Genomic DNA, 25,000 nt, shown 5'->3' on the forward strand with positions numbered 1-25,000 from the left:
TCCCGTATGCACCTGGCCCGTACAGACAGTATATTCTAAATTGCAGCTCTGACTGGAACTTCCTTCCAGAAATAGCATGAATGGATTTGAGATAGGAATGGGATTGTTTAACAGGATAATAACCCCATAATTATGTTTTTTTAATGCATGCTTGTTCATTTCTCAGCAGTCATAGATTAATATGTACTCTGGTGTGTATGTGTGTGTCTGTGTGTGTGTGTGTGTGTGTGTGTGTGTGTGTGTGTGTGTCTGTGTGTGTGTGTGTGTGTCTGTGTGTGTGTGTGTGTGTGTGTGTGTGTGTGTGTGTGTGTGTGTGTGTGTGTGTGTGTGTGTCTCTCTTGGGACTCTCCCTCAGCCTGCCAGTGCCATTCGCATGCCACTGATTGTTATTATGACACAGAGGTGGAGCGCAGGAGAGCAAGTTTGGACATCTACGCTCGCTATGATGGAGGGGGAGTATGCCTCAACTGCCAGGTAGAAGGCCCTTGACCAACCTCCTCTCTCTCTTTCTCTCTTTCTTTCTTTCTTTCTTTCTTTCTTTCTTTCTTTCTTTCTTTCCTGTTTGTAAAGTGCTGCAGTTTTTGTATCTATATTTTTGAGAGCTGAGATTAGGTTTACTCTTAGTCAAAACTGTATTATGAAGAAATGACTTACACAAGTCATCCGACACAACAGGTGGATTTCATTATCTGTCTGTTGACACAAATGGAGTCATCGATCTTCATATAAGAAAAACAGAAACAGCTTCCTAGCTATACACGGCAATCTTAGACTGTTTTTTCATAGGCTGAAATTAATATAATTTCTGTGTCATGATGGAATGTGCTGTTACTAGGGGAAACATGCTGATTTCATCATGTACTCATGATACAAAAGTATAAAAAGCAAGTGGAAAAACTTGGCATGGCCTTATGTAGCGCTGGGCTCGAAACAGAGCGTCTGAAATGCCAACAATGCTAATCCAAATATATTGCTGTCCTCCAAGTCTACTCTGACTCAACACACTTCAGAGAGAAAAGCAAAAATGTACTTGAACATTGTTTCAGTGAGCTCAGTTTTATGTGTGTGTGTGTGTGTGTGTGTGTTTTTAATATGACATCTGCATGAGTGTTTTGTGTGTTTGTATTTTTGTGCATGTGAATGAGTTTGTGTGTGTGTGTGTGTGTGTGTTAATGCACATATGAATATTAATACTTTTAATACTTGTGTTTTAGCACAACACGGCAGGGGTGAACTGTGAGCGCTGTGTTGAGGGATATTACAGGCCGTATGGAGTTCCACGGGAATCGCCCACAGGATGCATACGTAAGAACATGTCTCTCCGCTCCCTTCAGTCAAATTCTCCTCATCATTATCCTCTCACAATCCTCTGAAGCCCTAAGATTGCAACACCTATCTATTTCTAGAATAGAATAGGATGGTTTCACACAACAAAATGAAGTTATGGAAAATATATGAATACCTGGGAATCAATACTCAACAACTCGACTTGTTATAGGCCTGTACCATTATTTCGGCATGCGCTTATCTAATTGCTTTGGATATGATGCTTAAAAAGTTAAGACATTAACATAGGTGTGAGAAAGCTGCATCATTCACAGCTAAAGTTATATTTACAGTTGTAAAAGTTTATAGTGTAGTCTCATGGAGTATCCCTGTGGGCCAGTGGAAAAGTCTGTCTACACACCGTTGACCTGTGCAGCAGCTAGCTTTCTGCAGGCGCCGGTCTCGCTGGCGACAGAGGATCTAAAGCCCCCCACCCCCTCGCCAACACACACACATCCCCCCACCCTGAGCATGACTCCCTTGCCATCCACAGTTCTACAGACATAACACACTAAATTCAGAGTGACTCGGGCCAGCGGGCCACAGCCACTGCTCCTTGTCACAGAAATAGCTCACAGTTGCATTTGGGCAGAGCAAGGTGACAAAATTAAACAGGGCGGCGCTTAACGCGTCGAAAAGACTAAAGAAGCCCCCAGCTCAATTAAGGGGGCTTAGCAGGGCATGGTGTCGACTCGAGAAAACAAAGTTGACAGAGGCCCCCCCTCCCATATGCCTTTATAAGTAAAATGGCATACATCAAATAGGTGGGATGTTTCAAACCGTCAGTCAGCCATACCCTAAGGGGAGACCGTCAACTTGACGCCAAATGAAAACCTTGGCTAGCATAGTTGTTTAAGACGTTTGGCCACACTATCCATGATATTCTTTTTAGACTATCTACAGTTGCTCAGATTATCTTGATAGTATATTTTTTACTACCATATTTCTCTTGAGACTCAATCAGGACGATGCAAGTCAGTATCCAGGCTTTATTCTTTTCAATGAGGGGCCTAGTGCCCCTCAAGGGAGAAAAGTACATGTTTGTGTCACCCCATCATGGGTTTCACCAGATTCTCAATATTCTCTTCTAACTTCTCTGACTAACAGAGACCATATTTAAAGTTACACACAAAGAAGGAGTGACCTCTAGGTCCAACCCAGTTTGAATATGCAATAGAAAGGGAGGATGAGGATTAGGCCTTCATCAGGTCTGGTCAGCTTCTATTATCTTTTAATTAAAACTACCCCCTTTCCTGGGAAGTCCTTCAGAGGCTTGGACACATGCTGTTCTACAAACATTCACACCTTGGTGATGGGCAAAAGGCATAAACAATGGATACACTGCATACAGACCAAAGACACACACACAGGGTACACATGGGTACACAGTCACAAATGACCATAAGAACTATACAGTCTTCAAGTCATAAAGACTTGAATCATTAAACCATTCACATAAAATATGAATACAAAATATTCCCTTCAATCTGTTGACTCTCAGTTAATTACATTTTATAATGAAGGTTAGGTTTAGGAGTTGGGTTTGCTTAAGGTGATATTCAAGTGTTCAATTTTACATACTAAACTTGAATCTTTGGGTGGATCTTGTGAAGGGCTCTCTGAAATTAGACATTTGTGAAGTGCTAAAAGTCTAGGTGGAATGCTGTTTGGCCTGTGCACAACAACAGTAACTGCACAAAGTGATCTCGTAAGGCACACTTGACCCATACTCTCTCTCTCTCTCTCTCTCTCTCTCTGTGTGTGTGTGTGTGTGTGTGTGTGTGTGTGTGTGTGTGTGTGTAGCTTGTAGGTGTGATCCCCAGACCACACAGGGCTGTGAGATGGGCTCTGGACGCTGCACATGCCGACCAGAGTTCAGTGGTGACTACTGCAATCAATGTGCAGACGGTTACTATGGTTATCCTAAATGCATCAGTAAGCAGCATCACTTTCATATTATCTGTAAAAGGCATCATTTTAATCCCTGTTATGATGATGGTCTTTGTGCTTTTCCTTAACCAAACATGCAATTTGGACTTAAATACTAGAGATGTAATTTTAGTGCGGAGTTGAATGAGTCACAGTTTAAATGACATGGAACCCATCAAGACTGTACAAAGACTGTAAATCTTGGCACATTTCTGACAAGATGCACCTAAGAAATGTATCTAACAAACAAAGCTCATGCAGGTTAACTCTAAACAATCCCGACACTAATGCTGTTTGGTGCAGGGGTTTGTTCCGTGTGGGAGTGTTGTGGTGGTGGTGTTGATGAGCCATGGACAGTAGAAAATTGCACTTGTGAAATAGTCAATCAGCCCCTGAGTGTAATGCATGATAATTGACCGGTGACTGTGAGATGGTTGCGTGTGGATAAAAGTAAGGTGGAGGCTCCACGGGTTCCCACTCGGTCAGTGGGTGAGAGAGGATGTGCTGGGCAGAGGGTCTTAATTGAGGATGTCCGTCTGCTGACCTCACAGGAAGTGAGGGCATGCCGGCGCCCCTCCGCATGTTGTGGGCATCGGCGCTCCTCAGATCCACCCTAACTGGCACCACGTGCCCATGTGAAGAGCAACCTTGGCCCTCCCTCACCGCCACCGGTTTAGTCTGCACAGCAGCCGCGCCACGCAAAACGTGCATCGGGAGGCACCAACGTGACAACGGCATGTCGTGCGTTCAGCACCTCTGTGTTGGAACATTGTTCCTTCAGGTGTCTCTGCGCGTCTGTAAGAGATGCTACATTTGCCGTGCATGACACCAGCCAATTAGAGCAGCTAAGAGGGTGAAGGGCGTTGGCACTTCCAGGGTTGTGAGTCATCGGAGGTGTTGTTCAGCTGGAGAAGGCACACCAACCGGCTTAACACCACTTTTCTCTCGCCCCCACACCCCCACCCGCTACCCCCCAGGAGACAGCAAGCTTCTCCACCCCCCCCCCCCCCCCCCCCCCCCCACTCCTGACAGGTTTTGTTCTTGTCTAAATGTGTGCAGGTCATAGTGCGACTCCCAGTCTTGCTGTGTTATAGCTGCTAAGGGAGATCGGCTGCCTGGGGCGACAGAGGTAGACCGGAGTAATTGGAAGGGGGGTGAAAAAAAATGAACAATCTCAATTTCTCCCCTGTGGAGAAATGCTGTGACATTTTAGACAAATGATCTCTCAAAGGCCCTCCAGCGTGATTTAAGTTGAAGGCAGACTTTTTAGTCTTGACTCACTCTGCACGCTGCATTAGAGGTGCAGGAACAAAAGCTTTTCATTTCATGCAGAGCAATTTAAACCCTTGATCTGTACATTTTGCATGGGTCCATGAACCACTCTTCTGCAGCTTTTTTAGCACCTTGTTCCACCATGCCCTCCGTGCAATCAGACAGCACATGACTGTCGGTTAGGGCGTCTCGTTTTCACTTTTTGGAAAAGAGAATGACTGTGGAATGTGCCTTAAAAAGGATTTGCAGATGGGTGTCGATCACTCTTTGCAGAGTAGAGCAGCTCATGGGAAGAGCCGTGCAGGTTTCCGTGAAGATCACCCACCTGTAAACTACAGATCTGATTAAATGTTTTTTAAAAGACAAATTTGAATTTCTTTAAATATATTCATGATGTGTCACTCCTCATCTCCATTAGCATCATTTATTTTTTGTCTGCCACTTCAGAGACACTGAGCACCCCACAACATGAAATTCCCAAATATACATTTGATCTGGGAGTTTAGAAATGGTTTGCTGTCAAGCCAACAGATATCTCATATCCCCAGTGGGCAATGATGATGATAAGTCAGATGACATGTTCATGTCTCTTTGTTTATGTATTAATGTCCCCTGATTTTAACACAGATCTCCAAATATATACAGTATGGTACGACAATGTAATGGTATTTCCAAAGATTTAATGATCAGCCCAAATGAGCTCCTTACATGGCTCAGTGTTATGCTGAGAAAGGAAAAAAAGAAATGCAGGCTGTGAATATTTTGGAATAACATCAGCTTAAATGAACTACTTGGTAATATTCTGTTCTATTTTTCTGCTTCGAGGATATCCAATCTACCCAGCTACCACCAAGTCACCATCCAACAACATTAAAGGTTTGTCAGTCATGCATATTCACTTGCGCTTACGTTCCCTCTCATGTCCAGTGATGGCCGTTCCCTCCTTATTTGACTTTTCTCTCCCCCCCAGAGCCCAAGGTCTGCAGCACGGGTTATTTCGGAGTGCCCAGCTGTCGACGTGAGTATGAGCTAGCCATGCTAATGGCTTATAAAGCTTGTCTCCTGTAACTCCCCCAAGGCACTTGGGCAAGCATCAGACACGCTTCTCCTCACCTCTGATTCAACCCCCTCTTGTCATCTCTCCCTCTCCTTCTCCCACTTCCTTAGGCTTTCTCCCTCTCTCTCTCCTCTGTCTTTCTATTATTCTCTCTCTCTCTCTCTCTCTCTCTCTCTTTCTTCTCTGAGTCCCTCTGGCTCTGTGTGTCTCAGCTGGATCTCTCGTCCTGCTCCGTGTCATCCAGGGCATTCCCGCACAGCTTTTGAACTCCTCCATTTATTAGAGATGAGTGGACTTTAAAGAGAAGACGTTAAACTCTAATTTATTAGAGATGAATGGACTTTAAAGAGAAGACGTTAAACTCTAATGGGCACATAGCATACTGCCTCTCCAGAAACCACTCGGATGGCAGTTCACTGAGAGCCAAGAGAGGACTATATATCTGCATGTTGTGGAGATGTCTCTGCATGTTCTGTCCTCTGCTCTTGTGAAGGAGCTGGAGTGGCATCTTAAATGTGCCAACACACTTTTATATCATATGGCAACCAGGCAATGGTGAATGGTGTTAGTGTATATTTATTCTTTTGCCTGTAGTGAAGCAACTCTCTGATCTTGCAGCTGAGATGGCTTACAGCTATTATGTTTTGGCATTTACTGGTTATGATTTGTTTTATCTTAATAGTTATGTTTTTGGCATCCACTTATAGTACAAACAGATCAGTAGTTGTGGCCACCCACACTAAAGCACTTCAAAGATTTGAATTGTGTGTAGTTATAACAGTCTCTCAATGTGACACAAAAAAACACAGCAAAGGATTACAGATAATAAACATCCATTTTAGTTGTGCATATGAACATTGCAGGCTGTACTTATTCATTTGCCTACCAATGTGGGAAAGCTGTTGTTTGCTTTCTCTCTGAGATTTGACCGACTAAGAATGTCATCCCTAATCCTTGTTTGGCGTTTGTTTCAATTTTTTATTTGTTTATTTCAGTGGCTCCCTGTGTGTCTGTGTGTGTGTGTGTGGGGGGGGGGTGCTGCTGGGCTGAGGGGGTATGATGGGGGGTGAGGTCTGCTTAGTGCCAGCCTAAACAATAAAGCCCTTCTGTGTGTGGAGCGCTGCAAGGCTGCCTGGCATTATTCAGCCCTGGCACAGCCTTCGTGCAGCCCTCGCCTGTGGAGGAGGCCATATGGAAAGTGCAGTGGGCTCAGAACAAGCTGAACAATCACGGGAAAGTTAGAAAAGACCACAGAAGTATTGTATTATTGTCCTGCAGCGAAGACACACACACACACACACACACACACACACACACACACACACACACACACACACACACACACACACACAGCGCCTCACTCCTGCATTGTTGCCCACAGTAAGCTGGAGCCTGTGCTGTGCGGTGGCTGCGTGCCTCTGGGCCAGCTCTTCCCGTCCGGTCCTGTGGGCCCCGGGGTCTGTGCCAGGAGTGAATGGCACCGCAGATGGACACACTGTGTCTGTGAGTAGGTGGGCAGCGCTGACTCCCATCACCTCACAGCTGAGGCAGCGGCCACTCAAGAGGGCTTTGTTCGGTCAGCTCTGCCTGATGTGTGCTGCTGGAATCATCTCTGTTAATGCACATAATGAGCATTGTATCGGCACTTGTGGTTTTTACATTCTGTCTGTCTGTCTGTCTGTGTGTGTGTCTGTGTGTGTGTGTGTGTGTGTGTGTGTGTGTGTGTGTGTGTGTGTGTGTGTGTGTGTGTGTGTGTGTGTGTGTGTGTTGTGAACAGCCTGCCTGTGTGAGCGACAGGGCACTGTGCCAGAGGTGTGCACTGCATCGGGGAGATGTCTGTGCCGTCCAGGGATCATCGGGGAGCGATGCGATCGCTGTCATGAAGGATTCCACTCTTTCCCGTATTGTCAGGGTGAGCTTCCTGCATCAACACTACTCATTGCAACTCAAAACATGTTAAGAAACTACAAAATTCACCCTTTGAGGCATTTGAAAATTGTCAACAGTTCTCATGGGGAAAAAGAACACACACTGAGGAATCCAAAAATTAAATTCACAGTTCACCTTTCTGTTTCAATTAACTGTGAGCATTCTGGGTCTAAGCAGACATTCTGCCTTTAAAGAAACCTTTCTTGGACCCTCTGGCTCTGAAGAAACTTTTCTGGCTTTTTTTTTCAGTGTTGAATGGTCTGTAGCCTGAATAGATCTTTGTCATGTTTCCCAGAGTGCCGTTGTGATGGCCATGGTGTGGCCGACAGGTCGTGCGGGCCCAGAGGCGAATGCAGATGCCGGGCCAACTACGCTGGCCAGCAGTGTGAACAATGTGCCACCGGGCACTATGAGTACCCATACTGCTCTGGTATAAACCCCTACAATCCCATAGAACAGGATATCCATTGCATCTACCCTACAATCCTCTAGAACACACAATATCTATTACATCTAACCTACAATCCCCTAGAACACTCAATATCCATTACATCTACCTTACAGTCCCCAGGATATCCATTACATTTATCCTACAATACCTCAGAACACAATATCCTTTACATTTTTATATTACCTACATTTTTGTCTGCCAAATACCATAAACATAAACATACATTTTATATTGCCTTCAAAATGGATGCTTTTGTCTAGGAATGGTTACTGTCCCATATAGCAATGGTCATTTAATTGAAATCAAAACATAACGAAATCCTGGTAAGCATGCCGGGGCATGTTCATTGATTTTTTTTTTTGAATGAGAGCTTTGAGTAGCCTTGAGTCAGGTGTCCTATCAGTCAGAGACATACAGTAGGCTGTGTCTCAAACCACCTACTTGCACACTTCCAATACTTAGTTTAAGCACTCAGGGCCAGATGTACTAACGCTTTTGCGCCCACTTCAGGCGTAGTTGTTTCGCAACGTGAGTGTAAAATCATTGCGAGGTATGTACAAACAGGCCTCAAAGATGTTAAAGCGCAAACTGCCTGTTGCGGGAGCTGAAAAGGGCACATTGCGTTTTTCGTGTCATGCATATACATTCATGGGAGGATCCAGAGGAAAGTGGGAGTTTAGCGTAAAAAGATGGGAGGGGACGCGTAAATAGCGCCTAATTATGTATTCCGCGTTATGTACAAAGACTGCTCGTGAAAGCGCACGTCTATTCTGCTCGTGAAAGCGCACGTCTATTCTGCGCTTGAAAGCGCACGTCTATTCTGCGCTATTCTGCGCTAGAATGTCTTACTTTCACTTTCACGTCATTCATTTAAACTTTCATACTTGCTAGATTTGACCAATCTTCCATAGCCTACGTGCACAAGTACTGTAGTTTGAGTTAGAGGTCTGCGCGGGACTGATTTTTCAGTTCCGCGCCCGCCCACTCCCGCAATATTCTGTCCTGCTCCCGCATTAATGTGTCATTTTTAGTCCCGCTCCCGCCCACATCTGTAACATGATGTCCCGCTCCCGCCCGCTAAATCCTGCATGCAGGATGGATAGCCTATTCAGTTTTTCTTTCTGTCACGAAAGGAGCACACACACCTGAGAAAGACTCCAGATGTCTGTTTCTTGGTTCTGAATGTAGGCTGAAGTAGGCTAGGCCTAGTCTGGTGCCCTCTTCCTCTGTCATGCTTTCGATTTCGAGTTTTGACAATGAGCAGCAGGAACAAATTGAACCCATGTAAACGACAATATAGGCTATAGGCCTGCTATCCGTCAGTTATGCTTAAACCCCATTTTTTACAGAAAACAGAACATCCAGCTGAACTATAATTATGAACACTACTTTAATCATTTCCATATTTAATTTTACGCACATATTTAATTTGCGGGAGTGCAGTGAATCATCGGTTTGTCCCGCACCCGCTCCCGCACCTCTCTCATCCCGCCCGCTCCCGCAAAGAGCTTTCAAAAGTTGTCCCACGCCGCACTCTTTTGCGTCGGGTCCCGCGGGTCTACCGTGGGAGTGCAGACCTCTAGTTTGAGTAGAACTACTGATCTTCATTATCTCCCTGCTTGTTGACATCTTATCATGTATGGTATTATTTCATGATCGCTAAACGTTTGATTCTTTTTAATGTTGTCATCAGTTAACTTCATTCAACGTTTATGGGCGTTTATGGGCGGAGAAAGGCAGAGAAAGGCGCAGTTTACACTAAGGATTAAACGATTGATAAATACGACGGAAACTTGGGTCTGACAGCTTTGACAATCTGCGGTTTGTCCATGACGCTGATAACGCTACGTTCGCAAATGTACGTACATCTGGCCCTCAGTGCACACTAGCAGTGTACTGACTGAAGTATGTGGTTTGAGATATAGCCACACTATAACTTTACTTTTCCTCTCAGTGTGCCAGTGTGATCCAGAAGGATCCCGGGGGGGTCCATGTGACCCTGCGTCTGGACAGTGTGTGTGTCGACCCGGAGTGACTGGGCGGCGCTGTGACCGTTGCTCCAACCCAGGCCTCCAATTTCCATACTGCACTGGTAAGTGTTCAAACTACAGTCCAACCGATACACATGCTCTCTGATAGTTTAGAATGAGAAATATATCTGCAGCCTCGTTTAGTTTGGATTTTGAAACACAATAGTGATGTTTTGAGAAATAAAATAACTGTAACTGTATATGTCTATTCAAACGTTTTTATAAGCCTATTGTGTCCATATTGCATGCAGAGGAAATAAGATGTGGAACGAAAGTAGAAATTGTCTATAAAAGACGTTATAAAAACATTTACACTGCCTCCTCTGCTCGAGTTTTGAACAAAGTTCAAAGAATGTTCCACGAGCGTTACCTGAACCAAATATTTAACCTCAAAATAACGTTCCAGCATCATTAAGAAAACTTTCCTGAATGACTGTGAGGGAACCGTCGCAGCGAACGTTTCCGCACCCTTCAGTGAACGTCCGCGGAACGTTCCCCAAACCGAAAATTGTTTGCTGGGATGGGGCATGTGAAACATCAGTAACTTCCCCTTTTCCTCTGTCCATTTCTCAGTGTGCCAGTGTGATCCAGAAGGATCCCACGGGGGTGCATGTGACCCTGCGTCTGGGCAGTGTGTGTGTCGACCCGGAGTGACTGGGCAGCGCTGTGACCGCTGCTCCAACCCAGGCCTCCAGTTCCCATACTGCACTGGTAATGTTCAAACTACAGTCCAACCAGCAGAGACATTAGATCTAGTCTATTGAAAAAGTAAATCCTGTGAAATGGGAAGATCAAATATACTGTACAGCAGATGCTCTGAAAGTTTAGAATGAGAGATATCTGAAGCCTCATTTATAGACTATTATTTTTAGTTTGGATTTTGAAAGGCAATAGTTGATACAGTTTTATACTCATTGATGATGTTTTGAATAATAAAATAACTGTATATGTCTATTAAAAACTGTTATATTAGCCTATTGTGTCCATATTGTAGGCAGATTAAATAAAATGTTGAACGTAGGTAAAAATCTTCTATAAAAAACAATCTAAAAACATTTATACTGGCTTAAGAAAAGTAACTGGATTAACAAAAACTTTCCTGAATGACTGTGAGGGAACCGTCGCAGCGAATGTTTCCGCACCCTTCAGCGATCGTCCACGGAATGTTCCCCGAACCGAAAATTGTTTGCTGGGATGGGGCATGTGAGACATCAGTAACTTCCCATTTTCTTCTGTCTATCTCTCAGTGTGCCAGTGTGATCCAGAAGGATCCCACGGGGGTGCATGTGACCCTGCGTCTGGCCAGTGTGTGTGTCGACCCGGAGTGACTGGGCAGCCCTGTGACCGCTGCTCCAACCCAGGCCTCCAGTTCCCAGACTGCACTGGTAATGTTCAAACTACAGTCCAATAAACAGAGACATTAGTGTATTGAAAAATGCAAACCTGTGAAATGGGAAGATCAAATATACAGCAAATGCTTTCTGAAAGTCTAAATTGAGAAACATATCTGCAATGCAGAACATGGGGCACCAGAGACATGCAGTAACTCCCTATTTTCCTCTGTCTATCTCTCAGTGTGCCTGTGTCACCCAGAAGGATCCCAGGGGGGTGCATGTGACCCTCCATCTGGGCAGTGTGCGTGTCGACCTGGAGTTACTGGGCAGTACTGTGACCGCTGCTCCAACCCAGGCCTCCAGTTCCCAGACTGCACTGGTAATGTTCAAACTACAGTCCAACAAACAGAGACATTAATGTATTGAAAAAGGCATGTGAAATGGGAAGATTAAATATATAGATAGATAGATAGATAGATAGATACTTACTTTCTTTCTTTCTTTCTTTCTTTCTTTCTTGATCCCCAAGGGGAAATTCAAGGTCTCATACAGACATCACACACACCATGCACTTACAGCAGAAAAAGTAATATACAAGTAAAAAACTCCACTGTACAATAGAGACAGTAGAAGATAAACATGATACTAAAATACTTAATACTAAATATACTATATAAACTAAATCAAATATCGACATAGTGTGCTTAAGGATGATCAAGCATGATCAAGCATGACAGGGCAGGGACTGAGCCTGTAATTCAGTGTGCATTGTAAGGTGCTCTAAGAGAGTCACGGTGATGGTGCAAATATGTAAGTCCAACAGTGGGGGGGTGGGTTGGGGGGGTCCAGCTGAGGATGATCGCTTCCTTGTTGTCCCTGTCAAGGGTGCCATGGTCGTGGACCCCCCCTCAACAGACACAAGCAAGATGCATTATGCAGTTGAAAGGTTGGGGATAGTATAGATCAGTATAGACTGACGTTTAAGATTAAAAATAAATATAGTGCAAGGCAGTTCAGTGCAATGATCATGTATTAATAACACTATTGTAATTGTAAGGTTAACTGTAACTGTAACTGTAACCTAAAGGTTCGCTGAAGGTTACATGAATTGAAACCTTTAGAGAACATCCTCTAAAGGTTTCAATTTGGTGTAGCCTTCAGTGAACATTCCTAGACCATTGTTGTAAAGTTATTTTGTGTAAACTTTAGCAAACCTTTTAGGGAACGTTCCTTGAAGGTTCTGTTAAGGTCGCATTTTTGTATCGTTATAATCATCATCAGTGGAGTCTGAGGGGTAGGTCTGTCGTTATTTAGCTTTATTTGCTTTCCGGCATTAATTGCTAGATTTAGTTATTAGCCTTGTTATGTGTGCTTGCTGAAAGCAGCACACTTATTGTTCTTCTTAAGTTTTATTATTCCCGTCTCCCTAATTTTTTGTCGCCTAGGCCCTTTGAGACAGAGACACCGTTCCAACTTTAAAACGTCTGGTCAGTACCGGTGTAAGTTGCTTGCGAAGATGACGTCAGGTGTCGTTCATCCGCCATATTAGATTGAATGAACAGAAAGCGAAACTAAATTTTCACAGGTCACAAATTTGGTCCGAACGCCACGAAACTTGACGTACATTATCCTTGGACCAAGCCTCACAAAAGTTACTAGAAGGATTTTAGATTTTCTGAAGCGTTTGCCTGTCACAGCCAAACGAAATCGGCGGCGAAGCTCCGAAACAGGAAGTGGTCCATATCTCAGGAACACTGTCACATATCGATACCAAATTTTGTATATGAACTCGGGACTCCAATGTGAGGGTGCATAAGCTAAAAAAAAAAAGAAATATTCCAAAAGTTTCCAGCATTTGGCAAACCACCCACAGGTATTTGGTAAATATCACCTTTCACCTTTGCAATTAAAAGAAATATTCCAAAAGTTTCCAGCATTTGGCAAACCACCCACAGGTATTTGGTAAATATCACCTTTCACCTTTGCAATTGCACTTCTATCACAATGCCTTCCAAGTATGCACAACGTCTCCGGGCAGCCTTGGCCAATCATGAAATCCTTGCTCAGCCATGGGATAGTATGGACTTACGAACTGAAATGGCAAGGAGAACATTAGCTATTTATTGCTGACGTAGTACAGTTATTTTCACATTGACGGTACTCAAATTAAATTTTTCATTATTGTTAAATATCATGATGGGAGAGTATTATTAAAAATGTTACAAGTATGCAAATTCATATGTTTACGGGCATTTAGGTTTTACTGTGTTGTTTTGTTGTAAAGACATGCAAGGCATTCTGGGCCATGTAATAGACAAACAGTGGTCGTCAGCGTTAACTTGATTTCCATACGTATGAATAGGTGTTTCTGTAAACCTAGGGACAATAAACAGCCATCTCTGTTACAAAAACGACCTGGTAATCACTCACTGAAGAGGAAACTATGATAAAAAGATTTTCCTCAAAGCATAGAGTTGACGACACAAGCAGGAAATGTCACATTTGTGCAAACGTAGGGCATATGGTGACAGATTAATTTAATAATGTTGCTGTTTGAATCACGGTAAGCGCGAATGAAGTGGCCACTTCTTAATGGGACCCACTGTATGGAAGTGGGCTAAGTAAAATAGAGATGTTTCAAATAAGATAAGGTCGGAATTCTACAATATGCCCGCTTGACAACGGCAGAGATAGAACTGGCCTTTGGCCATAGCAACCATCCATTTAGAACGACTGGCCTTCATAGCAACCAAAGATCTGAGCTGTGTTGCATACATGCAATGTGAGGCAAAGTATAGAAAGGTGATGAAATATACAGAGACAGGTCAAGAAATATAGTGCAATGTAGACAGTAGTATACAGTTGATTTACAGACGGTGCAGCGTTTCCCATACATTGACTATTTGTGGCGGCCCACCACAATATCAACATTGACCACCACACAATGACTTTGCATGTTGTACTTTAATTTGGATGGAATTTGTTTATTGTAGATATGTGCACCTTTGTGCAGCCTCCCCTTGTCTCTCAACAAAGCTACATGCATGTTTAAAGAAAACATTAACAATCCTGCAATTGTTGTCATAAAAGTCCACAGGCTAAATCGTGCTTAAACCTGCATCATAACCACGCTGCGCTAATTGGTTAAAAACAGTTAATTCTGCAAACCCACCACCACAAATAGAATTCAATTCTGTGGGAAACACTGTGGTGGTTTAGAGTAATATGAAGTATTCCTTTATTTTGAGATACATCTGAGATAGGCTACATCAATAGGCTCTCAAAAGAACCCCAAGCTCACAAAACAATCCGAAACAGACATAAGGTCTTTATAGAGCAAATCCATATAGATTATTTGTCAAATAAACCAGTAAAACATAATTTGTGGGATGGAATATATAACATTCACACTCATAGCTCATATTTTGTTAAATAAATCAGTAAAAAAGTATCCTGACAAACAAGCAGCATTTTAATGCCTTGGTCATATTTCATAATTTCAATTCCTCTGTAGGTTACCTGATAGCCCAGTTTGAGAGGCGCAAGACACGTAACATTATTTATTTTTGCAGCCAATCACTGCTGTCATTCTATTTTATTGATTTGACCTTAGTCATAGAAGCTAAATTCAAAGGCAGGCCACAGGTAAAATCCAACGAACCGCATTCACCCCGCATGTCAATAGTTGAATAGCCCTCTCCTAGAGCTTTTGAGATATTGCCACTGCACCAACACTGAAAGGCACTGTTAAAATGCTTGGATCAAGCCAGGTTCAGCATAGCGTATGCCACTGTCTGCTCACGTTGCTGACCGGACCAGGGCAAGCACACTTTCGCAGTTCCCGCCGGAAATGCAGTCTAGTTTATAGACTATTATTCTTAGTTTGGATTTTGAAACACAATAGTTGAAACAGTTTTATACTCATTGATGATGTTTTGAACAGTAAAATAACTGCATATGCCTATTAAAAACAGCTTTTTTAGCCTATTGTGGAGTAGACACACAGTAATCTTGAAAACGTAGTAGGCCTAACCCAGTATAAGAACTCGGCTCTTTTATTATACAATTACGTACAGTAGCTGTAGTGGACAACGCAAAATATCATCACCCTGGAGACAAGTAGTGAGAGAGAGGTAAGCAGATATAAACAGACATTGGAGGATAGGCCTAATTATTACCGATACATTTTCCCCCAACAGTAGCTATTCCGTAACCTGCACAATTGACTGAGCAGAGTCTTCACATATGAAAAATGTTCCATATTACATGCAGAGGAACTAATATGTCGAACGAAGGTAGAAATAGTCTATAAAAGATGAAAATGAAAGATGAAGATGAAAACATTTATACTGGCTCTTCTGCTCAAGTTTTGAACTTCCATGAAAGTTCCATGAAAGTTACCCGAACCAAACATTTGACCACAAAGGAACGTTCCGGCATCATTAAGAAAACTTTCCTGAATGACCATGAGGGAACGTTTGCAGCGAACGTTCCTGCACACTTCAGTGAACGTTTGCAGAATGTTCCCCGAATCGAAAATTTGTTCAGTCAGTAACTTCCCCTTTTCTTCTGTCTATCTCTCAGTGTGCCTGTGTCACCCAGAAGGATCCCAGGGGGGTGCATGTGACCCTGCGTCTGGGCAGTGTGTGTGTCGACCTGGAGTGACTGGGCAGCGCTGTGACCGCTGCTCCAACCCAAGCCTCCAGTTCCCATACTGCACTGGTAATGTTCAAACTACAGTCCAACCAGCAAGTCAAACCTGTGAAATGGGGAGCCCAAATATACAGCCGTGCTATCTGAAAGTTTAGAATGAAAAATCCAATACTGTCTGTGCCATTTGTTTTAATGAAAAAGAAACACAGCAACTATAAAAACACAGGAAACTAAATATTGTCTGGAAAAGGGACCGGTAATAAATAGTGTAAGCTTCACACCCCATAACATTGTCATTTACTTCATGTTTCTTATCAACTAAAGTGTCGGGTCAAACATGCCCTTGAAGTGTTTGTTTCAAAGTGTTTCATTTTCACGCAAAATCCCTTCAGTGTTTAGAGCTGGGTTTCATCTCGGTGACCTCTCACTGACCTCCCCACTCTAAGAGCCTGACCCACCAGTCACTCTGCTTTAATGCCAGGGAGAGATCCTGTGTAGACCACTTGTTCAGTGTCTGCTGTAAAAGTCATGTGTGTGTTTATGTAACTTGTATGTTAATACAATGACTTAGGACCTACTCCAGCTCCCAGCAGCCAGTGCAACCAAGTAGGGTCAGAGGTCGGCATCAAGGTTCCTCAGGGGGTGAGTACAGTGTGTGTGTGCGTGCGTGCGTGTGTGTGTCAGAGAGTGGTCTTTTGTATAACAGAGCTCCACTGGACATCATCCTTTCTATGTGTGAAAAGTAGTGTGTTTATTTTCCCTGTCAAACACCCAAACGGAGTAACTGTGAGAGAGCTCTCTACTTTTTTATCTGAAGTCTGGCTGTGGTGGGAATCTTTTTTTTTTACCCCCAACCACACCAATGCTTTCCAGATCAAAGAGCATACCATTCCATGAAATGATCCGATAAATTGTGTTGCTAAATCTTAAAGGAGAGTTGAATGGATTAGTGCCCTGGTGTTTACAAGGAAGCAGTAACGTGCCCGGAAGTGAGTATTAACTGATTAACTGCAATCACAAAAGGAAAAGCCACTTCCTTCCATTTTTGAGAGAAACTGGGTTCAAATCAGTGACATCAGAAGTGCAGGCATGCAGAGTCTCTTTTTTGTTGGGCTGTTATCTTGCATTGCAATGTTTTGCTAGTGATATGCTGATAGCCATTGTGTGGACTTCACAAATCAGCAGAAGCCACATCTGGCAGAGCACTCTATAGTGTTTGTGGGTGATTGATGTCTGTTTTTCAGCGGATGCTGACATGCATTTCTTATATGCTGAATAAACTCCTGTTTGATCAAACTAAAATGTCAGATCCTATTTTTTGTCTATGTGCGCAAACTAAGTTGTGTATTATGTGACCCACTGGCTATTGTTGGTTGGCGCTGGTATTTGTGCAGTAACACAGAATAAACTGAAAAAATGGCTATCGTGTGTGTGTGTGTGTGTGTGTGTGTGTGTGTGTGTGTGTGTGTGTGTGTGTGTGTGTGTGTGTGTGTGTGTGTGTGTGTGTGTGTGTGTGTGTGTGTGTGTGTGTGTCAGGTCTGTGTGTGCCGGCGCTATGTGGAGGGCCCTCGTTGTGACCGGTGTAAGCCTCTCTTCTGGAACCTGGCCCGTGACAACCCCAGCGGCTGCATAGGTGAGTGCCAGTGACCACCTGGGCTCACCGAGGACCTAACACCGTCTCTCCCCTCTCTCTCTCCCTCTAATACATGTGACTCATCCTTTTCTATCTAAAGAATCTGATATGACAATGGGATCGGAGAAGTTATATTCAATCTAATACACCAATCAAAGTGCACACATTATTGCTTGTTGTTAAACAAATGAATTTGTAGTCATCACAGGTACAGCGGGGAAAATAAGTATTTAACACGTTAACATTTTTTACAGTAAGTATACTTCCAATGAGGCTATTTGCATGAAATTTTCACCAGACATTAGTATTAACTCAGATAATCCACCCATATAAAAAAAATCCAAACATTAAAGTCCATAGGTAGAGTTATGTGTAATAAAGTGGAATTATACAGGAGTATTGAACAAGTATTGAACACGCCTGCTGAAATTTCTTAAATACTTTGTGGAAAAGCCTTAATTCGTAATGACAGCTTCAAGGCATTTCCTGTATGACGAAACTAATCAGTCACAGTATTCTGGTGTGTGTTTGGCCCATTATTTTAAACAGATAGTCCTTTAATATTGAAGATTCCAGAGGTCCCTCTTGTGAATCCTGAACTTCCAAAACTGTTCAATTGGATTGAAGTCAGGGCCTCGATTTCCTTTCTCTGAAACCAATTGAGAGTTTCCTTTGCTGAATGGTTTGGATAATTGTCCTGCTGGAAGGTCTAGCCATGTCTCATCCTCATCATCCTGGTGGATGTAAAGATTCTCCCGGAACAAAATGACTCCATGCATCATTCCTTCAACTGTATGAAGTCTGTTAGTACCATGAGATGAAAAACAGCCCACACCATGATGCCACCACCTCCAAACCTCACTGTTGATAGGGTATTTTTAGGGTGATGCACAGTGCCATTTCTCCTCCAAATATGGTGTTTAGTATGACATCTGAAAAGTTCAATTTTGCTTTCGCCTGACCAGAATACATTCTTTCAGTATTTCATAGGCTTGTCCAAATGTTGTGTAGCAAACTTTCAACAAGCTTTGACATGTTTTTCTTCAGCAATAGAGTCATGCGGGATGAGCGTGCATTACCTATGATTTTCTCTGTAACAATTGTACCTGCTATCTCCAAATTTTTCTGGAGCTTTCTCCAAGTGGTCCTTGGCTCTTGTGCTACTCTTCTGTCTATCCTGACTTCCTGGTCAGAAATCTTGTGAGGAGAAAGTGAGGAGATCCTGGGCATGGCCGATTGATGATGCAGTAATGTTCCTTCCACTTGCAGATAATGGCTCTAATACTGCTTGCTGGATGATTCTGAAGTTTTGAAGGGCATCTGTAACCAGTTCCATTGATATGTTTTGCTACAATAAGTTTGCAAAGGTCTTGGGAGAGCTCTTTGCTTTTATCCACCATGAAATGTTTTGTGTGACACCTTGGTAACAAAAAAACTTTTTATAGCCCACCAGTGCTAACCCAGCTTATATCAATTTCCACAGATAGGAGGGATAATTTCTCTAATTACTTATAGATTCCAGTTTGTTCCTTGCCATTCCTTGTCTTTGTGTACTGCTTTTTCTTAGTGTGTTCAATACTTTTTCCCTGTGCCATTCCATTTTTTTACTCATAACTCTACTTTTAGACATTAATGTTTGAATTTTTATACATGTGTGGATTACCTAAATTAATACTAATGTCCGGTGAAAATTTCATGTGAATAGCCTTACTGGAAGTATACTTACTGAAAAAAATGTTGACGTGTTCAATACTTATTTTCCCCGCTGTATATGTGTTTTGTGGTGGGCAAGTGGAATGTATCCAGCTGTCTCTCTGAAATGTCCCAGGCATCCACACCATGCTCAGATTTCACCTCAGGCACCTGTAAGAAAAAAACCCAAAGTCAGTCACTGTACATTGGAGAGTGAGTGCAAGGCCCAGCCTTACTGTTCCTAGGGGACGATTTATGGTGTCATTGCAGCACAGTGGAGCACTGGTATACTGAGCAGTGTGGCAGGGTTTGATTCTGGTCTTTTAAGTCCTAACAATCGCCCCCTCGTTTTCAGTGCGGCTCCAAAGTGCATTTGGGTATTTAAAAATGTGAACTCAACAAGCCCAATCTTGTCTGACCACGTGAGCGATGTCCTCAGAAAGGTGCGAGGATGCATGTGTTGCTTTCTCTTTCTCTCTTTCTCTCTCTCTCCTTCCCTTTTCATGCAGCTCTTGTAAAAGAAAAGCTGGGCAGACAGGGGCCCATCTCAAAGCCAGGCGATGCCTCTGCTTCTCCTCTCCCAGGGCTGCAGCCCGGGGGCAGGCAGAGAGAACAGCCTTCACCTTTGTCCACACGTCTGTCTAGAGTTAGCGCAGGAATGTTATTGCCTGTCCATTGCCAGGAGGATATATGGACAGGGCAGCACGCGCAAAAAAAGCCACTTTTAATATTCCCTCTGAATTCTTTGGGTTTTGCTGTGGCCAGATGTACAGCGGGCACTCTGGCCTTTGATGTGGGGGCCTGAGGAAACATGCTTTGTGTCGGCGCTCCTGAGCCAGGAAAAGAGACGTGGTTTAGAGTAATTACGGTCTATTCATCCTCGTCCACCTGCACCTCTCCCGCTCTCTTCTCTCCTCACCTCGACTCTCACTCGCTCACGCTCTCTTCCGCTCCTTTTTCTCTTTCTGTTTCTTCCTCTCTGCCCACGTGTCAGTCTATTTTGTCTAGCTCTTGTGTTCTTTGAACCATGCCATTTCTTTTATTTACCCGTTGAAAATGCCTGATGTGTTATGTCTTTGTTGGACAGATTGAAATTGTCCCCTACACAGCTGTGCATGTTGGAGTCCCATACATACACAATCCCAGAGTCATTAAAGGTTGTATGAACAATTGCGGGGTAAAGTCACTTCTATTGATGTTCAAACAAAACAGAGAGCTAGCTCGCTACTCCCTCCCACTCCCTCCCTTGCAATTGAAACTCTCCTAAACGCGCATCTCGTCGGTTATTGGTTGGAACACTTTATTTTGCCTTTGAGTGGTTGCCAACACTTGTTGGTAGCAATTGTTTTTGTGTACAGATCTCGGAGCCTAGGCTGCCTACAGAGACGCATTTTTTTTGACAGCCTGCTTATGGGGCAAGCAGCTAGCGGATTGTTAGGAAAGATTAGATGAATGTGATCATTTATGTTTGGGCCTGAAATCGCTGATACAACCTTTATGCATTGAGTTAATATTGAACATTTAGCTTGAATGACGATGTGACCTCTGAGCGTGGAGCGGGCCTGTAATGTCTGTGCTTTATCTCTCTCTGTCTCTGCAGAGTGCATGTGTGGCGATAAGGGCACCCGGAGCGGCGTAGGGGAGTGCCAGCAGGTGGGTGTGCAGTCTGCAGCTCTCTCTAAAGAGCGTGTGTGGGAAATAACCCTCACAGCGAGAGTAACAACCTGAGATTATAGTAGTACTGTGCTTACACCTCTGTAGGGCGGAAAGTACAGGGTGCAATGACCCTGAGGGAAAATGAATGCATTGTGCAGCTGTTGATTGGTAGGGAAATTACTGAGATAGAGTGTGTGCGTGTGTGTGCGTGTGCGTGCGTGTGTGTTTCAGGAAACTGGTGAATGCTACTGCAAGCCCAATACCTGCAGCCACTCCTGCAGCATATGTAAGGAGTCCCACTTCCTGCTTCAGAGGAAGAACTATTTTGGCTGCCAAGGTGAGTCACCCCTGCTGCTCACATAGGGAGCGTGCGGGCCACACCCTGGTCAGCGATGGCCACAGTAGAGTTTGTGTAAGATGTCTTGCTGTTTACCTTCAATGACTTCTTTAGTTTGTTTTACCTAGTGAAATGATTGTGTCTGAGAGATGAATTATGTCTTAGATGAGGGTGGGGTCTCCTCAATCCCCAACACTAATACAGGGTTCCCATGTGGCCTTAAAATCCTTGAAAGTTTGTGAATAGGAGAAATATAAATCAATATATTTTAAAAGTTTTTGAAAATGGACAAATAAACATCATGGGTTATTGAAAGTGCAAGAAGGGCACATAGATGTTCGTGCACTCAAGCCTTGTTTTGAAGCCTGATGGTTCTTGTTATAAAGATCCCCTGTGTTGAAACAGTATATAACCTGGAACCTGTGCCTGAAAAGTCTTTAAGGTCGATGTTTAACTAGATATTGGAATCCTGTCAGTCTTACACACATTTTGGCTACTCCCCTGCTGATAGGCTGCCAGTGTGATGTGGGCGGTGCCGTGGGGAGTAGCTGCGATGACCAGACGGGACAGTGCCAGTGCCGGAAGAATATCAGAGGCCGCACCTGCGATGAGTAAGGGCCTGGAGTCTAACTCTGTGTGTGTGTGTGTGTGTGTGTGTGTGTGTGTGTGTGTGTGTGTGTGTGTTTGTGTGTGTGTGTGCAGGTTTCGTGAGAAACATCAGCACCTCCTTCCACAGTCAAGCTACTGTTGCCTGGGCCTGTTATCTTAGTTCTCTCCTTTTAATTAGAAAACTCTTTGTTTTAACGCCAGAGGAGATATCGTCCAATCCCCTACAGATACATTTTATTGCAGACTTTTGAGAGGCTTTAATGATACTCTGTGCTGCTGCCTCCTTATCCTGCCTTACTTGTGGTTTCAGGCCAGAGACCAACCATTACTTCCCCAGCCTCCATCACCTAAAGGTTGAGGTGGAGAATGGCATCACTCCCAATGCCCGGCCCGTGCGCTTTGGCTACGAGCCCCAGGTGTTCCCACAGTTCAGCTGGAGAGGTTATGCCATCATGTCACCTGCCCAGGTAAGGCCTGATCCACTCTTGGCCTCATTTGAGTCAGAGAACCCCGTTTCAACCCCTCTGTGACCGTCATTTGAAAGCATTTCGGGGCAGTGTCAACTGTTTTAGTGTGTGTGTCTATTTTACACTGATGCATGAAGAAGAAGTAGGCCCATGCTATATCTGTACATAAGTGCTGCACTCCCTCATTTGTGTGCTATAGCTGTCTTTGTTTTTGTTTTTCTTGTTCCAGGCTGAGTAAATGCTATTCAAAGAGTATAGAAGTACTTCTATACTCTTTGTGATAATGTTGAGTATAGAGGTACTTCTATACTCTTCTTTGTGCTAATGCTGAGGTGCTGGAGACTGCGGTCCTCTGGGCCTGTTCTGGTGAAGGGACTCGGCTTCTCTCTCTCTCTCTCCCCCTCAAAGGCTTAACATTCTCTCTCCCCAGCCAGAGGTTGTCCTTTATCTCGCTGTGGTCTCCCCGGGTCCCTACCACATAGTATTGCGCTATCTCTCGTCCAAGCCTCGGGGGGCAGTGCGTGGGCGGATGTTGTTGGTGAACCAGTCTGGCTTTCACTCTTGCTGCGACTGTAAGTGATGCGTGTGTTTGCCATCACTCCGTTTTTTGGCAGTGCTTTTTGCCGCTAAAGAAACTGATGAGCGGTCAGCCGTTGTCGTCTGAAGGCTCAGAGGCCTGGGCAGCGGAAGACCGGATTCAGTCTTTAGAGGCAGAAAGTGACTCGTCTGTTTACCCCCCCGCCTCACTTGTCGTCTGATCCTTGTGCTTGCGGCATGTCCACCCAAATGCATGGCCTGCCAGACACGTGTTTTCTCTGTGTGTGAACGGCTTGCGGAGGCCTACAGATATGCCCATAATGGTGACTTCTTGATGGATCAGTGACTTCTTGATGGATCATTAAGGGTAGTGATTCTCTATAATTCACTGCAGCTGCATTTTTTCATTTAGTGGTAAATCATCCTTAAGAAAGATGGGAAGACACAGCAGTCATATGAAATGAGATGTTTGGTGTACTGGCCATGCCAGGCAGCCATCAGTAGTGGGCAGCATGCCATGGAGCCTCCTGCAGCCTACTGCCAGTGTGTGGTAACGTGCTTGGACTCCGACCCTGACTTGACCTCCGACCTGACCCTTGCCTGCATTTCTCCCTCTCCCTCTTCCCCTTCCCTGCTCGTCACTCCTCTTTGTGTGTTTGTGTGTGTGCACCCCCCCCCCCCCCCTCCCTCCAGAGTGAAGTCAGTGTGAGTGTGCATGTGGACGAGGCTCACCGTTCTGCCTTCCGCCTGCTGCTGCGCTACGCCAACCCTGGCACGGCCAGCGTGACCGGCCGCATCACGGCCTCCCGGTCCCGCGGAGGTAAGGCCGCCAGTCTCCCGCCATCTCCACCATCTCTCTGGCCTGTCCTCCCTCCACCTCCCATCCTGCCCCCACCATTACACACACACACACACACACACACACACACACACACACACACACACACACAGTGGGGCCAGTGAGAGTTGGAGGGTCATAGGCTGGAGAGGAGAGGTGGTGTTTAAATAAAGCTCTCTTAAGATGAACCAATCTAAAACATACATCTGTGATCTGAGCAAGAGCGTGAGGGCACTGACAAACCTCGAATGGAGGCATGGACAGATTTGAGTTTATGACACGTGCACAAACATTTTGGTTACAAGTGGACATTCGGTAAATACAATGGCAAAAAAACAATTGCCCATGATAAGTTATTTGCCTTTTAGTGAGGGCAAATACTTCCAGTAAATTATTATGCTAAGCTAGGCTAATGGTATCAGACTGGGTTATTGCATGCACAGAGATGCAGATCAGTCTGGAAAGGATCACATTGACACCCATTTCTGCATCACCAAAAACCTGGGATCCAATCACAATCATGTGCATTCAACATAACCAATTGCTGCACTGATGACGATAGGGTTCAACAGTTATGTGCAACTGCAATCAAAACCTTTGTTTACAAGAAAGATGTGTTAGCTGCACTTCTGAAATTATTTGGTAAGAGTTTGATGTACCAGTTTAATTTCAGTGCTGGTTATGCCCCTGGAAGTCGTAAAATGGAAAGTTCAGAAATGAGCATGAATTGTATCCTCTCCAGAGGGGCCTGCAGAGCAAATTCGCTAACCAGTTTGTCTGGGTTACTCAGGCTAGATGTTCCTTTAAGTCTAGAATAAACTGGCCAGCCTTTCCAAAGACCAGAGAGCCATGACAGCCTCTTAAGTAAGTACCAGTGCAGATGTCCACCCCATCCCCAGAGCTCTTGTACTCATGTGCTCATCGTCTCGATGGCTCAGTCATGCCATCTCTACATGGTAATAAAGCAGTCTCTCTGACCCTTCAGCTGTTTGGCCTTCATACCATCAGGTCATCGACAAGCTGCTCCTCCTCTGAAAAGAACACATGGTCACAGGCCTCCAAAGAAGGTGTTGTGCATCATGCATAGAGATGTGTGTGTGTGTGTGTGTGTGTGTGTGTGTGTGTGTGTGTGTGTGTGTGTGTGTGTGTCTGTCTCTGTCTCTGTGTGTTGATTTGTGTGTGCTGATGTGTCTCAGGGGCAGGTGAGAGCAGAGAGGTGGTGTTCCCGCCAAGTCGTGCTCCGGCTCTCC

General features: G+C 44.3%; 1 protein-coding gene across 1 annotated transcript in view; it reads left to right on the forward strand.

Annotated features, from left to right (window-relative positions):
- Positions 1-25,000, forward strand: part of LOC143133700 (laminin subunit alpha-3-like) — a 77,895-nt gene that overhangs the window by 19,054 nt on the left and 33,841 nt on the right. The window contains exons 8-27 of the mRNA XM_076293509.1: positions 356-474; positions 1,215-1,305; positions 3,130-3,261; positions 5,353-5,403; positions 5,498-5,545; positions 7,362-7,496; positions 7,809-7,943; positions 9,919-10,056; positions 10,568-10,705; positions 11,242-11,379; positions 11,570-11,707; positions 15,913-16,050; positions 16,553-16,623; positions 17,518-17,614; positions 20,907-20,959; positions 21,194-21,299; positions 21,811-21,910; positions 22,219-22,375; positions 23,606-23,732; positions 24,947-25,000. The exon at positions 24,947-25,000 is cut by the window's right edge and continues 89 nt beyond it. Coding sequence (XP_076149624.1) covers positions 356-474; positions 1,215-1,305; positions 3,130-3,261; positions 5,353-5,403; positions 5,498-5,545; positions 7,362-7,496; positions 7,809-7,943; positions 9,919-10,056; positions 10,568-10,705; positions 11,242-11,379; positions 11,570-11,707; positions 15,913-16,050; positions 16,553-16,623; positions 17,518-17,614; positions 20,907-20,959; positions 21,194-21,299; positions 21,811-21,910; positions 22,219-22,375; positions 23,606-23,732; positions 24,947-25,000 — 2,166 coding nt within the window. The remainder of the gene's footprint in view (positions 1-355; positions 475-1,214; positions 1,306-3,129; positions 3,262-5,352; positions 5,404-5,497; positions 5,546-7,361; positions 7,497-7,808; positions 7,944-9,918; positions 10,057-10,567; positions 10,706-11,241; positions 11,380-11,569; positions 11,708-15,912; positions 16,051-16,552; positions 16,624-17,517; positions 17,615-20,906; positions 20,960-21,193; positions 21,300-21,810; positions 21,911-22,218; positions 22,376-23,605; positions 23,733-24,946) is intronic.

This window comes from Alosa pseudoharengus, unplaced genomic scaffold (assembly GCF_046254945.1).
Source record: "Alosa pseudoharengus isolate Yale_2024_CS ecotype anadromous, Long Island Sound unplaced genomic scaffold, YU_APseudo_1.1 YU_APseudo_1.1_scf_2, whole genome shotgun sequence".
In the NCBI taxonomy this organism is placed as follows: domain Eukaryota; kingdom Metazoa; phylum Chordata; class Actinopteri; order Clupeiformes; family Clupeidae; genus Alosa; species Alosa pseudoharengus.